The sequence below is a fragment of the Grammomys surdaster genome, unplaced genomic scaffold, assembly GCF_004785775.1.
Source record: "Grammomys surdaster isolate TR1022 unplaced genomic scaffold, NIH_TR_1.0 137, whole genome shotgun sequence".
Classification (NCBI taxonomy): domain Eukaryota; kingdom Metazoa; phylum Chordata; class Mammalia; order Rodentia; family Muridae; genus Grammomys; species Grammomys surdaster.
The window spans coordinates 9,141,833-9,158,976 of record NW_021604595.1 but is presented as its reverse complement, the minus strand read 5'-3'; the positions used below and the strand labels follow the sequence as shown (position 1 = coordinate 9,158,976).

The 17,144-nt window shown below is 42.6% G+C and overlaps 1 protein-coding gene across 1 annotated transcript; it reads left to right on the top strand.

The window, feature by feature from the left end:
* Positions 1-5,040: 5,040 nt before the first annotated feature.
* Positions 5,041-15,885, top strand: Pak1ip1 (PAK1 interacting protein 1). The gene is made up of 10 exons (XM_028763207.1): positions 5,041-5,417; positions 8,174-8,336; positions 11,046-11,166; positions 11,276-11,350; positions 11,925-11,977; positions 12,259-12,404; positions 12,489-12,586; positions 14,210-14,309; positions 15,174-15,297; positions 15,413-15,885. Exons 1-10 carry the CDS (start codon positions 5,334-5,336, stop codon positions 15,595-15,597), a joined length of 1,149 nt encoding a protein of 382 aa, XP_028619040.1. The 5' UTR covers positions 5,041-5,333; the 3' UTR covers positions 15,598-15,885.
* The last annotated feature ends 1,259 nt before the right edge of the window (positions 15,886-17,144 follow it).

Here is a 17,144-nt window from a genome sequence, read left to right as displayed (position 1 = left end):
GTCGTCAATAAATATTTGCTGGATGCATAAATGAATGAAGGTGTGGCTCATATGCAAACAACTTTGCAATCAATCATTTTAAAGCATCAGTCCTGCTGGTGTGTTACTGGTCTCCCAACAGTTGGTTTGCTCCTCGGAAACTTCAGTTTCCACACTGGGATTAAGTGGCCTTTTACAGCCTGCTTTGAGAGAACAGGAGGTTTTAGGAGAAGTATGTCCCGTATGAATCTAGTGGAACAGGTATATAATTCCGCAGTGGTTTGCTTTAGACAATGAGTCCTGCAACCTGAGCTAGTTAAGACGGTGCTGATCTGGCAGGGAGTGAAAGGAAAAGCTGCAGCTTTGTTCTGGGTGAATGAGAAAGTTCAAGGTCAAGAGTGCGTTAGACGCAGGATCAGCAATTGGCTGCCCTTTAGTTGTGTGGCTTTGAAACATAACATTCCTGGGTGTGTTTCAGCATTTATAACATAGGGCCAAATTAGGATATTTTACTTTGGACTTTACTCTTTTTTCTTTTTTAATTTTAACTCTATCATAGATTTTTCTTTTTCCTTCCTTCCCTCCCTCCCTCCCTTCCTCCCTTCTTTCCGTCCTTCCTTCCTTCTCTTTGAGACAGGTTTCTCTGTGTAGCCCTGGCCATTCTGGAAGTTGCTCTCTAGACCAGGCTGGCCTTGAACTCAGGGATTCACCTGCTTCTCAAATGCTGAGATTAGAGGTGTGCACTACCACCATCCTGTGGGATTTTTCATTTTTTGATGGCACATTAGTGCATAAAAATATATTTAAAAGTGTAAAATCCAATTTTACTTCATTGAGGCAGTAATCCCATTAAGACGATCAATTAAATTTTTATCAGTGTTCTCCAAAAATTTAGATCCACAGGTTTCCATATAATTTAAAGGAATTAAATTCCCTTGACATTTATCAATGTGCCCTCATCCACGGCTGCATTTCTAAGACAGTTTTTGTTTCCTTTTGTTAAAATCACCGTGACACTTCCACTCAATGGTTTTCATCCTAGAGCCAACCATATTCTTTGATTCCTGGTGGGAGCAGATTTGTCAAACTACAAAACTCTCCTCTAAAATGTAAGCAGGCCAATGTGTGATATTCTGGCACTAATAGATTCCAGTATAGGATTAAATTTGCAGGAGCTTTGCTTCTGGACTAGGTGCCCACATCGAGCCTATCAGATCAAACCAGTATAGACTTTATTCACAGCAACCTGGCCTCAATTGCTTGCTAGATGCCTTATAGCCAATTAAATGACAACCAACAGGTTATTTAAAGAATTATACTGTAGTTAATTATATTGTTCCTCTCTTTTTGTTTTGTTTTGTTTGTTTGTTTGTAAAGACCGCTTGGTCACAGTATTCTGGAGTTCTCAGAACCTGATTTGATTTTGGAAGCAGCTCAATTTGCAAATCATGCTGTTAATTTTTGTTGTTTTTTGCTGTGTGTGTGTGTATGTCCCAACGGGGTAGAGGAGTATTGAGACAGAATCTCATTCCAAAGTTGGTCTTGAATTCCTGATTCTCCTGTCTCTATTTCCCAAGTGCTAAGGTCAGAGGTGGTTTGTTGTTGTTATTGTTGTTGTTGTTGTTGTTGAAGGGACTGAGGCTGAGCTAGGATCTCCAGGAGCCTCAGCTTTCCTAGAACTGTGTCCCACCCACATGATTTAACCTCTATTATTTGTATTTAGTCTTTCCTCATCACCTGATGTTCATCTGTCCCTTTCTACATGGTACAGTACACCCACATGTACATTTGTTTAAATGGATACATATACACATATATGCTATGATACACGTGAGAACATAGACTTTCTCCCAAGACTGTGTGTCTTTCCTTAATATTATATATTCTAAGCCCATCTGTTTTCTTGCAAAATTTTATGTCATTTTCTGTACAGCCAAAGACTGTCCCATTCTATGTATGTGTCAGATTTTCACTATCCACTCATCTGTTGAAAACATGGTTTCCTTGCTATAGAGAATAAAGCAGCAATAAACACGTGGGTGCAAATGTTTCTGTGGTAGAGTATGAAGGTCCCTGGGTGTATTTCCAGGAGTGAAACTGTGGATTTATATGGTAATTACTTTTTAATTTTTTGAAGAATCCCCAAATTTCCGCAATGGTTGTATTAATTTGCACCAAACCACCCCTGAGTGAAGGTTCGCCTCTTCTCATTCTCGCCAACATTTGTTGTCAGATTCTTTTTTTTTTTTTTTTTTTGGTTTTTTGAGACAGGGTTTCTCTGTATAGCCCTGGCTGTCCTGGAACTCACTCTGTAGACCAGGCTGGCCTTGAACTCAGAAATCTGCCTGCCTCTGCCTCCCAAGTGCTGGGATTAAAGGCGTGTGTCACCACTGCCCGGCTTGTTGTCAGATTCTTGATGACAGATATTCTGACTGGGATTGGACAGTATCTCAAAGTAACTTTAATTGGCTTTTCTCTGGTGTTGAACACTTTAAAAAAAGTTATTGGCCATTTGTTTTTGTTTTTAAAAAACTATCCCACTAACTTGCTGATCTATCGATTGGCAGTTTTCTCTCCTTGATATTTAATTTCAAATCTTTATAAATTCTGGGTATTGGCCACTGCCTGGAGTGGAGCTGGTAGATTTTTCTCTCATTCTGCGTGCTGTTTGCTCTTTGTTTCCTTTGTTGTGCAGAAACTTATTTCGTGTAACCTGCTGACAAGCAGGAATAGTTCCTCGGCTATTGGTGTTCTATTCGGAAAGTTCTTGACTGCACCAAGAGTACTTGAAAAGTATTCTGTTTTTTTTTTCCTCCCCCAGATGTATCATCACTTCTGGTTGTAAATCCTTTGATCTGTTTTGAATTGCTTTTGTACGATGTGAAAGGTATGAATGAATCTAGTTTCATTCCTCTGCAAGCTGGTCTCCAGTTTTGCTAGTACTAATTAATGAATGTTATCTTTTTTCCCTAGAGTATATTTGTTGGTTCCCCTGTAAAAACTAAGTGGGCGTTCCTTTGCCATTTTATTTCCAGGTCCTCTATTCCATTAGCCTGCCTGCTTTACACCAGTACCAGGCTATAGCTCATTTTTTTTAAAAAAGATTTATTCATTTATTATTATTTTTTTATTTATGAGTACACTGTAGCTATCTTCAGACACACCAGAAGAGGGCATCCAATCTCATTACGGATGGTTGTGAGCCACCATGTGGTTGCTGGGATTTGAACTCAGGACCTCTGGAAGAGCAGTCAGTGCTCTTAACCACTGAGCCATCTCTCCAGCCCAAGGCTATAGCTCTATAGTAGAATTTGAGGTCAGGTGTTATAATTCTTGAACCAGTGTTATTTCTCAGGATTGCTTTGGCTATTTGTGTCCCCTCCTCCCCTTTTCTGGTTCCATATGATTTCTTGTATTTTTTTCTAAACTCTTGAACTATGATATCTAAATTCATATTGTGTTATATCTGGAGATTAATTGTGGTAGTGCAGCCATCTTGATGCTACTAATTCTACCAAGTCACCAGGATCATGGGAGATCTTTACCTAACTTTCTCTATTAAAGATTAGGGGAATTAACGAAATAGAGATGAAGAACTTTTAGCAATCACACTTCCTCTGTTGTAATTTAAAAAGTACCCACACTTATATTTCTCCAACAGCAGCTGGTATTTCCTTGGTGGTAATTAAGGGGGAAGGGCGCTTCCAGGAACGACAGAGAAAATGAAGCCTAGGATTCTGAAACAGCTTTACTCATCATCCCCCCCCCCCCCCCAGTTTGGGGATATGATTACTATTGCATTAAAATGAATATGAGCTAATGTAAACTGTAACATACCATGTATAGGACAAAATGAGACCTCTCACTTTGTTCCAAGTTAAGGAGACATACTCCAACTTTAGTGGTTCTCTGGAGAAAATGATTAACATGATCAGGATAACTTAGCAATATCTGTAGATGAATTAACGCAAGGGTTGCGAGTGGAATAGCCCAAACTAGAACACAGGCCTTCCCACAATTGAAAAATCATCACAACACCCAAAGTGAAATTGTTTCCCCCATACTCAAACGAAACTGGCTGTGGCCGGGCGGTGGTGGCACACGCCTTTAATCCCAGCACTTGGGAGGCAGAGGCAGGGGGAATCTCTGAATTCGAGGCCAGCCTGGTCTACAGAGTGAGTTCCAGGACAGCCAGGGCTACACAGAGAAACCCTGTCTTGAAAAACCAAAAAAAAAAAAAAAAGAAAAAGAAAGAAAAAGAAAAAAAGAAACTGGCTGTGTAGACAATTTGTAGCCTCAGAGAACAAGTGTTTGGAAACAAAGTCTAAGCACTTAAGAATTCTATTAATTCACGCGCCTGTGTGAAGATCAGACATAAGCATTAACCCACCGGTTTTGCATTCATCCCTGATCCTGTCCAGAGAGGGCGGGGGGGGGTATGTTATTGCTTTCATTAACCTTTGCACTTTGCCCCTTAACTCAGGTGGAGATTTAACACACGTGGAGATGTACACTAGAGGAAACGCGAGTCTTCCATTTCGAACGCCACCATCCTCCTCCTTCAAGACAATCTTTTTTTCCGGTAGCCCAGCATGTGCCCTAATGCGGACCAATCTCATTTGATCCGAGAAGCCAGCGGGCAAGAAGGGCTGAGGGCTGGACGGCCTAGCCTGCAGGCGGGACTGGCATGACTGGGATCGTAGTCTAGTGAGGGAACACTGCTAGTTTGGGTTCCCGCGAGGCCTGACCGTCCGTGGGACGATCCGACAGAGAGGTTCCTAATCTGCTCTCTGCACGAAAATAAAACCCTTCGCTTGTGATGTGAGCCGTGGGGAAGCTGCAGGAGGAAAATGGGTGCAAACGAGCGCCGGCCTGGGTGACGAAGCGAGGGACTGTCTCCAAATAAGAAATTCACAATCGGAGAAAGTCTACTCTCAACCCCCAAATCAGCACAACACTCCGAGAACAAGGAGGGCTTCTAATCAACCACAGTCCACCGAAGCCGGAAGTGGGTCCGCCCCTTCCATAAGTGCACCGGAAGTTGGGGCTTGCGTGGTGTAATTCCCGCCCACTTCCCAAGGCCAGCCTATCTGATGGCTTCCCAGGACTTGCCTGCTTGCCGCTATTTTTTTCCGCTCTACTCTGAGACCCTCTTTCCGCAGCTTCGTTCCTCAAGCTCCTCGTAGAAGGGCCACGTGACCCTTGAGAGCGTACTCCGTTATTCCCATTTGCAGGCGCCTAAAGGTGCCTCCTGAGGGATGACGTATAATTAGCGCGCCGCCTTCGGAAGGACCTGCCTCCGCTTCCATCGCGTTCCAACGCCGGCTTCTCTTGCCAGGCACGTGTGCTGCTGAATGGAGCTGGTCGCTGGCAGCTACGAGCAGGTCCTGTTTGGGTTCACAGTACAACGCGGGCCCGCGAGGAGTGGCCAGCGGGAGGTGAGGCACCGCGAGCCCGGAGCCGCGGGGGACGGGCGGGCTGATCCCTCCAGGGCAGAACCGTGGCGTCTGTTGTTTATTGCTGGGTCTCCATGGGTAATTGATGGAGAACGTGTTTATGCAGATAATCCCAGCTCTCGAGAGGTTGAGACAGGAGGATAGTGAGCTTGCGCTTTACTGAGTAGAAGCTTTTCAGAATGAGATGTTTACTTGTTATAGTAGATAGAATGTCCACAGACGGAAACGAAAAAAGTTCATCTCGATGGAGAGTGGATGAATGGTTGCTAGAGGTTGGGCCTATATAGAAAGGTGACGGAGGAAGGCTAATGCTTGCAGAAATGAAGTTTGGTGGGAAGAATGACTGATGTTTTTGTTTTGTTTTGTTTTGCCTTGAAAGGTAACTAAAGTTAACAGCAATTAATTGTATATTTTAAAGTAGTTACTAGAGAGTATTTTGAATGTTCAACTCAAAAACATGGTACATAGTTGAGGGCATAGGTTGTCTTTTTCATATCTGATCTATGTATGCATTGAAATAGCCCATTGTGCTCCATAAATATATACAGTTATTATATGATAACTGAAAAGGAAAAAACTTAAAAGTACTCTCAAGTTTTATGAAAAACTGCCATTTTTTTTAACATACACGAAAAATAAGGTGTTCATTTAAGCTGACAATTATTGTAGTTCTTCAAGTTCTAATGTAAAAATAACTTTACCTTTCACTGAGTTTCTGTCCTGATTAACAAACTACTATAGGAGGGTTGGAGAGACGGTTCAGCGGTTAAGAGCACTAGCTGTTCTCCCAGAGGGTCTGGGTTCAGTTCCCATCATCTACATGGGAGCTCACAACTGTCTGTAACTCCTGTTTCAAGGGATCTGATACCCTCATACAGACATACGTACAGTCAAAACACCATTTTACATAAAATATAAATTATTTATATAATATACACACACACACTATTACAACTGGACTGGGATGAAGAAAGCGATGCAGATTCACTGTTTACTGTGACATTACTGTGGCCAGGGTGAAAGGTGCCAGAGGTGTGGCTCCTGCTGTTGTAGCCTTCTTGGTGGAAGAGATGATGAGCAGAAATACATGGAGGTAAAATGTAGCACAGTATGAAATCTATTTTTGTCAGGTATGAAAATAAGAAACAGGTGATTGCCAACATAGTAGTCTAAACAGTAAACGGGATTAGAAGTGACATCTAGCAGGGCAGTGGCCCCCACCCTTAATCCAGCACTCAGGAGGCAGAGGTAGGCGGATCTCTGGGTTCCAGGCCAGCCTGGTTTACACAGAGAAATTCTGTTTCAAAAAACGAAAAAAGAAAAAACAGATGTGATCTCTTAATATTCAGATGATTATTTCTTGAACAGTTCTACTTCTCACCTACAAGTCTGTTTTGTTGAGAATTCCTTAGTGTGTGTTGTGATTGGATTTTTTTTTTTAGTATACTCGTTCCAGATGTACAGCAACCCTGAGACTGATTCTCAGAGATGAACAATTGGGAGGTTCATAGAGCAAGAGATGCTTAAGGCCACATGGTTTGTGACTACAACAGGTCAAGGTCCTCCAGATGTTTCCCAGGCTTATGCTGTTAACAATTCCAGGTGCTGCTTCTGAATCGAGCCAGTCACCAACATAACCAGTATTATGTATGTAATTTGAACAAACAAGTAATGATCTGACATAAAGCTGTAACTTGCTTGAGTCAGGTGGCTCTTGTCTGTAATCAGGAGGCCGAGTCAGGAGGATTCGGAGTTTAAAATTTAAGCTGTGGTGGCACATGTATTTAATCCCAGCACTTGGGAGGACAGCCATAGCTACAAAGACCCTGGGGGGAGGGGAGGGAGGGAGAAGAGAGAAGAGAGGAATGAGACTTAAAATTAAAACCATATGCCTGAGGTACATTGAGTCTTGGTGAAAGGAGGCCTGTTGTTCCTGACTGATGAGTGGACTATCTGCTCCTGTAGGTCTTTAGGGCGTGATACGCTGTGATTGATTTTAAGAATATGTAAAGAACTTTGCTGGGTTTTTTTGTTTTTTGGGGGGGGGTTTCTTTCTTCTTTGGTTTGTTTGGTTAATTTTCCCATGTAGCTCCTTCAGTTTGAAGAGCACTGAATGTGTACGTGCCTTCTCCGGTTCTTTGAACTCATCCAGTCATAGTTCTCACACCAGAAATATGTAGTAATGAGCAGCTGGTCCCTGAGACGCATTACCAGCAGTTCTCGAGGGCTCATGGTAGTACTTACGAAAATATACCCATATGGTCCTATTTCTTTCTTTATAGGGCTTATCATATTTATCTCTGTGTATCGTCACATTAACTTGTTTTCTATCTCTTTCCTTAAAGTGGAAGTTGTATTTGAATACAGACTTCTGTTATTGTTTTTTCTACTACCCATAGTGATGTCAAGCATATATAATAGAATAGTTATGTAGACATAGAGAAAGTTGGCAGTTGTTACTGGAATTAATCCACATAATTAATTGAACATTTGGATGAATTACTGATACTGAAGTCTATGGACGTCTACATTACTGGGATCTGGAGGTGTTACTGTGTTCACTTCCTTTCCTTACACTCCTTATTCAGGTCTTCAGTCCCTTTTTGTGCTTTAATCTGTGTATTGTTACATAGTTTTCTCCACTTGCAGGAGCCACTGCTTGCTTTGATGGATTGTGAAACTATATTCTCAGAACTGTGATGTGACTGTGGTGTTGATGATGTTTCATTCTTTCTCAGACATGGACCCCTGTGGCTGACTTCACTCACCATGGGCACACTGCCTCCCTGTCAGCCATGGCAGCAAACAGTCGCTATGTAGTCACCGGCAGCAAAGATGAAACAATTCACATTTATGACATGAAGAAGAAGGTAGAGCATGGAGCTCTGGTGCATCACAGTGGTAAGTTTGTCTCGGTATGCTGTTGCTGTGAAGAGATGCCATGACCGAGGCATCTCTTACAAAAGAAAGGGTTCAGTTAATTGGGGGCTTGCTTACAGTTTCAGAGGGTTACTTTATTATCATGGCAGGGAGCAGACAGGCCTGTTGATGGGGAGATGGGGGTGGAGAGAGAAAGAAGGGGGGAGAGAGAAAGAGAGAGAGAGAGCAAGTGTGTGTGTGTGAGAGAGAGAAAGAGAGAGAGAGAGAGAGGGAGAGAGACAGAGAATGAATGTGTGTGTGTTGGGGTTGTCTCTGCAGACTTTCTGGTTAGCAGGGAAACAATCAAGAATGAAACACAGTTCAGCATGATTTAGGTAACTGGCGCTGGGCCAAACTTTGAGAGTCTATTTCATTTATTTTATCCATATTTAAGCACAGCAAAATTTCTGAAAAGTTTTTTGTTAACACTTAACTCAGTCCCATGAGTGCAACAAAGTTTAAGACATGTTTACATTGGAGATCTTTACAAAGTCAATATGTCTTCTTCCAAAAAATGGTTCTGTTGACTTAGAACCAGTGCTCAAGAGCCTAGGGAGAATGACTGAGGTAACCCTGTGGGAATCAGGACTGGCTTTGCCCTAAGATAGCATAGCGGCCACTTGGGCATTGGAAAGCACAAGTGACATCTCTGACAAGGATGGATTTTCTGACCTAGAAGAAATGCTCAGAGGTTTAGTCTATTATTGTCATGGCTGAAAGCATGACGGCATGCAGGCAGATACAGTGTTGCAGAGGTAGCTGAGGGTTTCTACATGTGGCAGGCCCCAGGCAGAGTAAGTGACACTGGGCCTGGCTTGAGCACTTGAGACCTCAGAGCCCATCCCCAGTGACACACTTCTTTCAACAAGGTCACACATACTCCAACAAAGCCACACCTTCTAATTGTACAACTCCCTATGAACCTGTGGGTGCCATTTTCATTGAAAGTACCGCACAAATGAAAGGAAAAAAGATGTTCCTTCCTGTCCTATAAGGCAGGGAAGTAGACAGGCTTTTCTGTAGAATCTCATACACCCAGCCTAAGCATGCTTCCCACAGAGGACCTGAGGTGTCCCAGAGGAACGAAGGTCATTGGACCTGAGGCCAAGGAGGAGGCAGTGTACACATGCCTGTGCAAAGTTGCCCAAATGTAACAGATGAAGGTAAAGGCAGAGGAGAACTCAGCATTCATTCAGGTTGTACTTAGCTTCAGGAACTTGGCAGAGTTTCTCCCATAAAGAAAAGCATATTAAAATAAGACCCTTTCTTCCCTTTAAATGAAGGTTATGCACTGCGTGTTGGTTTCTGGGATTTAAGTTGGAATGATAGACACTTGCTTCTAGTAGAGTTGTAAAGCCTCTTTGCCAAGTGCCTTGCTCTTCAGCTGAAGCTCGGCTTGGAGTAACCTCTACATGCAAGGTGTTCCACATCCAGCAGTCAGAGAGGACTAGATAGGATGCATACATAGGGACCCCGCTCTCCTTCCTTGCCTGTATAAGTCCTGTTCTTTTCAGATAGTTAGTAATGGATAAGTTCTTGTCTAGGGAGTAGGTGGGAGTCATGGGCAGATGTGAGGAATAGTGTTAATAGAGAGAGGATAACAGGAGGTGGCTAGATAGATGGAAACAGGGACCCAGAGGTTTTCATTACATTCTGCAGAGGACCAGATGGTCAGTGTTGAGGCTTTGTGGACCTTATGTATGTATGGCTCATGTTACGAATCACTCAGCTAGCAGAGTGTTCTCTGCACAAGCAGTGTGTTCTAGGAGGGTGAACTGTGGCTGCTGTCCAGAAGCACTGTGTTTATAAAAACAGACCTACCTCTAAGCCAGTTCACGCAGACTTCAGAGCTATCGCAAAGATGGAGGTATGGTTTGAACTGCTTTGTGGCCAGAGGTTTGTAATGTTCTTCCACCCTCTTTCGCCTTTTAATACGTGACCAGGGAGAGGAAGTCTTGGGAGAACAAGGCTTCAGTTGGTGGTGGGAAGCAAAGGTTCTGAAGTGATTGAAATGTTTAAGGAAGATTTGTTAGCCACAGAGCTGGAAAAGTACCATTTTATATCATTGTTAATAACTTCTGATGGCACTAGATGAGAAGAATACAGACATAAACGACAGCTCGGCATCAGTAGTGATGGATAGGTGGCTCGAACTTAGAAAGAAGGAGTCAGGGCTCAGTGTGCTGAAACATCTGCATAAACTTAAAGCTGCATTTGTTTTTTGTTTGGTTGGGCTTTTTGTTTTTGTATTTTTGAGACAGGGTTTCTCTGTATAGCCCTTGCTGTCTGGAACTTGCTCTGTAGACCAGGCTAGCCTTGTCTCAGAAATCTGCTTGCCTCAGGATTAAAGGTATACCCCAGCTCTGCCCAGCTTAAAGCTGCTGCCTTATGCTGGCATTATAGCTCAGTGGTAAAGCCCCTGCTTAGCATGTACAGAGGCTCCTGAGTTTAGTCTCTCAGAGCCACTAAAACAAATGAAAACTGTTGGTTTTAATATGACAAACTTGAATTCTTCACCTCAGACTTTAAGGTATGATTCTGTAGTACCAGGGTATTGGCTTTGTATTTGTGGTACTAGGGACTGAACGTGGGTCTTGTGTGTGCTCATCAGAGCCACTTCCAAACTGGACTCATCTTCCTGAGCTTCCAGTCAGAAATGGATATAGTTTTGCCTGTCTTGGTTTTCCACAGGCACAGTAACTTGCCTGAGATTCTATGGCAGCCGGCACTTAATCAGTGGAGCAGAAGATGGGCTCATCTGTGTCTGGGATGCAAAGAAATGGGAATGCCTGAAGTCCATTAAAGCTCACAGGTGAGGCTGTGTGTGAAGTCCATTAAAGCTCACAGGTGAGGCCATGTGTCCCTGTTGGCATTCGTGAAGGACCACTCAAGCAGAGAGCTAACTGTCAGTTTCCTTTTAGGGGTCATGTGACTTTCCTTTCTATCCACCCATCTGGCAAGTTGGCTCTGTCTGTTGGTACTGATAAGACATTGAGGTAAGTTATAAATGCCCAAGGGTGTCTTTACTAATATGTCTTTTACTTAGTAACAACAAAATACTATTTCTATGTCATTCCAACAAAATACCATTTCCATGTAGTTCGAAGTCTTCAGCCATTTAAGGTGCTGTCATAATGAGAAAAATGGAAAGTCAGTGAACTATTTCATAATGATGGTGTGGAAACGATCTGCATTGGGCTGGCAGGGTGGTGCACATCTTTAACCCCAGCACTCGGGGGCAAGGGCAGACTGACCTCTGAGTCTGAGGCCAACCTGGTCTACATAGCAAGTTCCAGGCCCAGAGCCTGTCTAGAAAAGTCCAGTTTTTCATTATTGTCAGTCCCGGAGTGACCCTGAAGAGAAAGGTTTCCGTAGATGAAAATGTAGTGGATAACAACGTGTCTAAAGATTCAGGAATGGGCTGAGCTTTAATCGTGCTTGGAGAAAAATACTCACCAACCAATTGCTACAGAGTAAATAGTGACATTGTCCTGTGTGGAGGCCTGTCAGCTTGTGTTTCCCACTTAGTGACATGATGATCATGCTGTAAACAAACCTCCTGTTTTGCAGAACATGGAATCTTGTAGAGGGAAGATCAGCTTTCATAAAAAATATAAAGCAAAGTGAGTATTTTGCACTTTTTACAATAACTAGCTAGACTATGAATGTATGCAGGCACATTTTTATATATTTATTATTTTATGCGTATGGATGTTTTGCCTGCATGTATGTTTGTGTACTCCTTGGAACCTTGGATGCCAACAGATGACATCTGATCCCCTGGAACTTGAATTACTGATGGTTGTGAATTGTCATGTGGGTGCTGGGAATCAAGCCCAGGTTCCCCAGACCGGTCCATGCTGGGCCATCTCTCCAGCCCAAGAAAAACCGTTTTGCCTTACAGATGCTCACATAGTGGAGTGGTCCCCAAGTGGAGAGAAGTACGTAGTTGTTGTGCTGAACAAAGTGGACGTCTATCACCTGGACACGGCGTCTGTGAGCGGCACCATCACAAGTGGAAAGAGGGTCTCCTCTGTCACATTTCTCTCAGTGAGTTCCAGAAAGCAGGGCTGCGAGAGTTGAGGTGTCAGGATTCCTGAGGACATTCTGGGCACTGATTGTCTTTTTTTCTAGGACTCTGTCCTTGCAGTGGCCGGAGATGAAGAAGTTGTAAGGTTTTTTGACTGTGACTCCCTAGTTTGCCTCTGTGAATTTAGAGCTCATGAAAACAGGTATTCTTTTATTTATTTATTTATTTATTTATTTATTTATTTATTTTAAAGCAATCTGTGTGTATGTAGTCTTACTTAATGTTAACAGTCAATACTCTCATAAATCTCCATGTGGTGTTATGGGAAACAAGGGTGACAGATATGACACACGTATCTGATTGCTGACACTAAGGAGATGACGGAAATGTCATTTCCCTGGATTTCATACTGTGAGATGTTGTTACGCTTGACTATCAAGCATTTTTGAGCAAAGCAAAAGCTAAACAATATTGAGCTTTGTTCGTGACTGCTCTTGTCTTGTTTTCTCATTCCTCTGCCCACTCCCCTTTCCACTATGGGAAAAAAGAAATAGCATTACTGAGCTCCAGCTCCAGGTGTTGACTGTGTGTATAGGGGAGATAGTGACTCTCAGAGTAAGTTGATCATATACTTGGCCAAGATCATTCGACACTTAAGTAAGAGAGCTCTTCCAAACCTGCCCAGCAGATGCTGAATATGCCTGTTTTTTGTTTTTGTTTTTGTTTTTGTTTTAAGTATAATTTTGAGAAGGGTAATAGCATACAGCATTTTACTCCAGTGTAGCCCATCAGCCAGGACTCAAGTCTTAATTCTTGCTTTCTGGGAATGTTTGTTTTGAGAAACCTGTTAGGAAGCAAGCTCATTTTAGGAAAGCGGTTTCAGATGTGTTCCTCACAGTGCTCCTTCACTGCTCGTTCAATGATGAGCAGAACAGACAAGCCTGTGCTCCCCGGCTTACACTGTAGTAAGGAAATGGCAGCGTGGCTTTGCTCTACCGGAGCTTCATTCCCCGCCTGTTGTGTTTACTTAGAGAAAACCTGAAAGGCTGACAGTCGAAGAGCTCCCACTAGCTCACCATGTCACCTCAGCACTAGTCTCTCCTCCATGTTTATCCCCAGGCACTTCCTCGTCTGTGGTGGTTCAGTTCTTATGTTTTAATCGTGTGCCATGCATTTGTGATATGTGTATGGGGCACCCTACAGCATGTGTGGAGGTCAAAAGACAGCGCTGTGGAGCTGCTTCTTTCTTTTCGAATTCATTTGTGTTTCAGAGAGTGAAGTCTGGGAGCCATTGTGCCAGTTCCATCAGTGTTATTCTAAAGTAAAATTACAGTTTTAAGGGTTTTTAAACCTGGAAATATCATGGTTTCACTTCCATTTGAAACATTTATCCAGTAAAATGGAAGGTGAGTGGTGTGTTAGGCAATCCAGAAACCAAAAGGCAGCTTAGGCTAGAAGTGGTGGTTTTCCTGGAGTTGGAGAAACCCATTCTTCTCGCTTCCTCTTCATGAGCCTGCATCTTTCCTGTCTGCATGTGCAGTTGCTTAGTTACTAGGCCTCACCTTGCACATCCTTACTTCCTAGATTCCAGAAGATAACCTGAGCATCTGTGGTTGTCACTTCAGCTTTCTCTTTAGATATGGACAGTTTTTCTCATAATTTGGCCTGAAAATAACTCAATGGGAATATGCAGCATTTGTCATGTCTTAGGCTACTGTTTATTAAACACTTTGAAAACACTTAAAACATTGACTCAGCAAGAGACTGTTTTATGATGTCACACCCTCTGGAGGAAATGATGTCCGGCATTGATGTTTCTCCCTAGGGTAAAAGACATGGTCAGCTTTGAAGTCCCAGACCATCACGTTCTTGTCACAGCATCAAATGATGGCTTCATCAAAATGTGGACACTTACGCAGGATAAGGTCAGTGTTCTTGCCAGCGTCAACACACTGCAGTGCAGGCTTGATTGTATTCTCTTATTACATCGTGATATAATATTAAAGCACACTTTAAGTTAGCAGAATGTTTGTTTAAGATTGATAAAACATAGGTCCATAAACTTTTAAAATCTCTTCCATTCATAATCTTTATTAGAGTTGTAAAGTTGGGGTTACCGCCGAACTGCCTGAGCCTGTAAGCTGACTAAGATCAGGTCTTAGTCCTCCTAGTGCCCTTGCAATTGTGAAAACTTGGCTTGCTGTTTTCTGAATTGGGTCATCTTTATCTTAAAGATTGTCATTACCAAGGCCAGTTTAAAAGGTCCTGATTGATTGTGGAATTAGTAGTGTTGACCCAGACAACCAGACACCGAGCTCCTCCTTCACGGTCCTTGTAGTCTCTGTTTGGAATTATTTATTCTCAACTCTGTGGATGTGGTTTGTTGAATGTCTATGAACGACATAATTTGTGTCCTGAGAATTTCTGAATACTTTGAAGAAATTGTGAGCAGCCTAGTCAGAGCAATTAGAAACTTGGTTGTCAGTTCCTCTGAGTGCCACTATCTTTTGCTCAGGAAGACACAGGCTTGCCTCTCTGACTGAAGAGCCATGTTATGAGACACATTGCTGGGTAATTTCATCAGTGGATTCCTGCGACCTTTGGTGGAACATTGTACTTAGTGTGGATCTGTAAACCTAGTGTGGTACACTCATTTGACAATGACTAAAACATTCTTTTGTGGTATTTAATGCTATACTAAGACTTCAGTTAGATTATTTGGTTATGGAAAAAGAAAAACAGTTAAAAATTCCTCTGGGCTAAGTATAAGTTTTTTTCCTTCTGTTTAGAAAGATCCCCCATCTTTGCTCTGTGAGGTCAACACTGGTGCCAGGCTGACGTGTCTCGGTGTGTGGTTAGACAGAGCAACAAAGGAAAAGGCAAGCATCCCTCCAGCAACAGAGCCCTGTCCTGGTAAGTTAAGTTGATCATTTAAAACACTAAGTAGGCTGTTCCCTCAGGTTGTTGTCCAGATAGCGTCATTTGTCGGGGAGAAACACTCCTTAATGCATTGTCTCATGTGTTTTAGACCAACCTAAGATGATCAAAAAGGAATCTGGTGACATAATTCAGGAAGAAACATCAGAACCTAGCTCAGAGAAATCTGACCTAACTGGTGACAGCAAGCAGCCAACAAAAGGGAATAGCCCAGTGCCAGCCAAGAAGAGGAAAATGGCAAACATGTTGGAAAAGAAGAGAAAAAAGAAACTGTAACTCACATGGCAAACCCCAATTTCTCCTCCCTAGCAGAATGTCATTTTGACAGAATTCCCCATTTTAAATATTATACCTAACTTTTTCCATGTGAGAAAAAAAAATTTCTCCTTCTGGAGAAAATGTGCAGCTTAAAAAAAAGAACCACTTTTAGGTGGTGCTTTGTTTTGTTAAATGATAAAGTTATTTTGGCAGATGGCATTTTATTATATATTGTAGTATATAGTGATTGTTTACTTTTTACTGTTCAGAGCAAGTAAATATATGAAAATGTTGTATTTAAAATAATACAGAGTTTAAATATATTTATTTGATGGTTGGGATCAAGCCCTGAGCCTTACATGTTAGGTTTCTCTTTGCACCATCAGCGCCCTGGCCTCTGGCCCTGCTCCCTGCTTAGACCTGTTAGTCTTTACCAGAAAGGGATTTTTCAGACAATCTGCTTCTAAGCAAATTTAAGGGCAAGGAAACAACACTTCTCATAATTTTTTGTCTTTCAGAGCATCAGTACTCACCTAAGCTAGTCTTAAACAGTCTCAGCTCAATTCCTTGTTGCTATGTTGCCTCAGGGTCCCCATAACCCTCTGCTTCAGATTGGCACAAGATGCGTCAGTTATGTGTGGTGGTCTTAGAACAAGCCTAGTACACTGCAGGTACTTAATGACCATGACCTGTGTCTCAATCAGGGCTTCTATTCTTACACAAACATCATGACCAAGAAGCAAGTTGGGGAGGAAAGGGTTTATTCAGCTTACACTTCCACATTGCTGTTCATCACCAAAGGAAGTCAGGACTGGAACTCACACGGGGCAGGAACTTGGAGACAGGAGCTGATGCAGAGGCCATGGAGGGATGTTACTTAACTGGCTTGCTTCTCTTGGCTTGCTCAGCTTGCTTTCTTATAGAACCCAAGACTACCAACTCAGGGATGGTACCACCCACAAGGAGCCCTTCAGATTGGTGTGGGATTGATCACTAATTGAGAAAATATAAGCATTTCCTCAAGGGAGGCTCCTTTCTCTGTGATAATTCCAGCTTGTGTCAAGTTGACACACAAAACCAGCCAGTACAGCCTGTTACATGACAAACTGTCATAGTAAAGGCATATTTTGTCAATTGGTGGTACACACCTTTAAAGAAGCACTTAGGAAGCAGACAGGCAGATCTCTGAGTTCAAAGCCATCTTGGTCTACAGAGCAAGTTCCAGGACAGAGCAAGAAACATATATAAATTAAAAAAAAACAAAACACAATAGATGTCAATTGCGAATGTTTTGAAATATCAAAGGATGGGAAGTCCCAAGGGCATAGTGTGAGTAGAAGTCAAAAGAAGATTAAAGCCTGTGGGCCAGTAAGATGGCTTGGTGCTGGTTGAGTGTACTTAGCACCAAGCCCAAAGACCCGAGTTCAGCTTCGGAAGCCCACAGTTGTGAAGGAAAATCTGTCTCCCCACAACTTGTCTTCTGGCCTCCACGTTTGTACCACAACACGTGCACCTCTCAAGTCCCCACCTACAGAGTAATCTATGACAGAGTTTGGTTTTCCTAT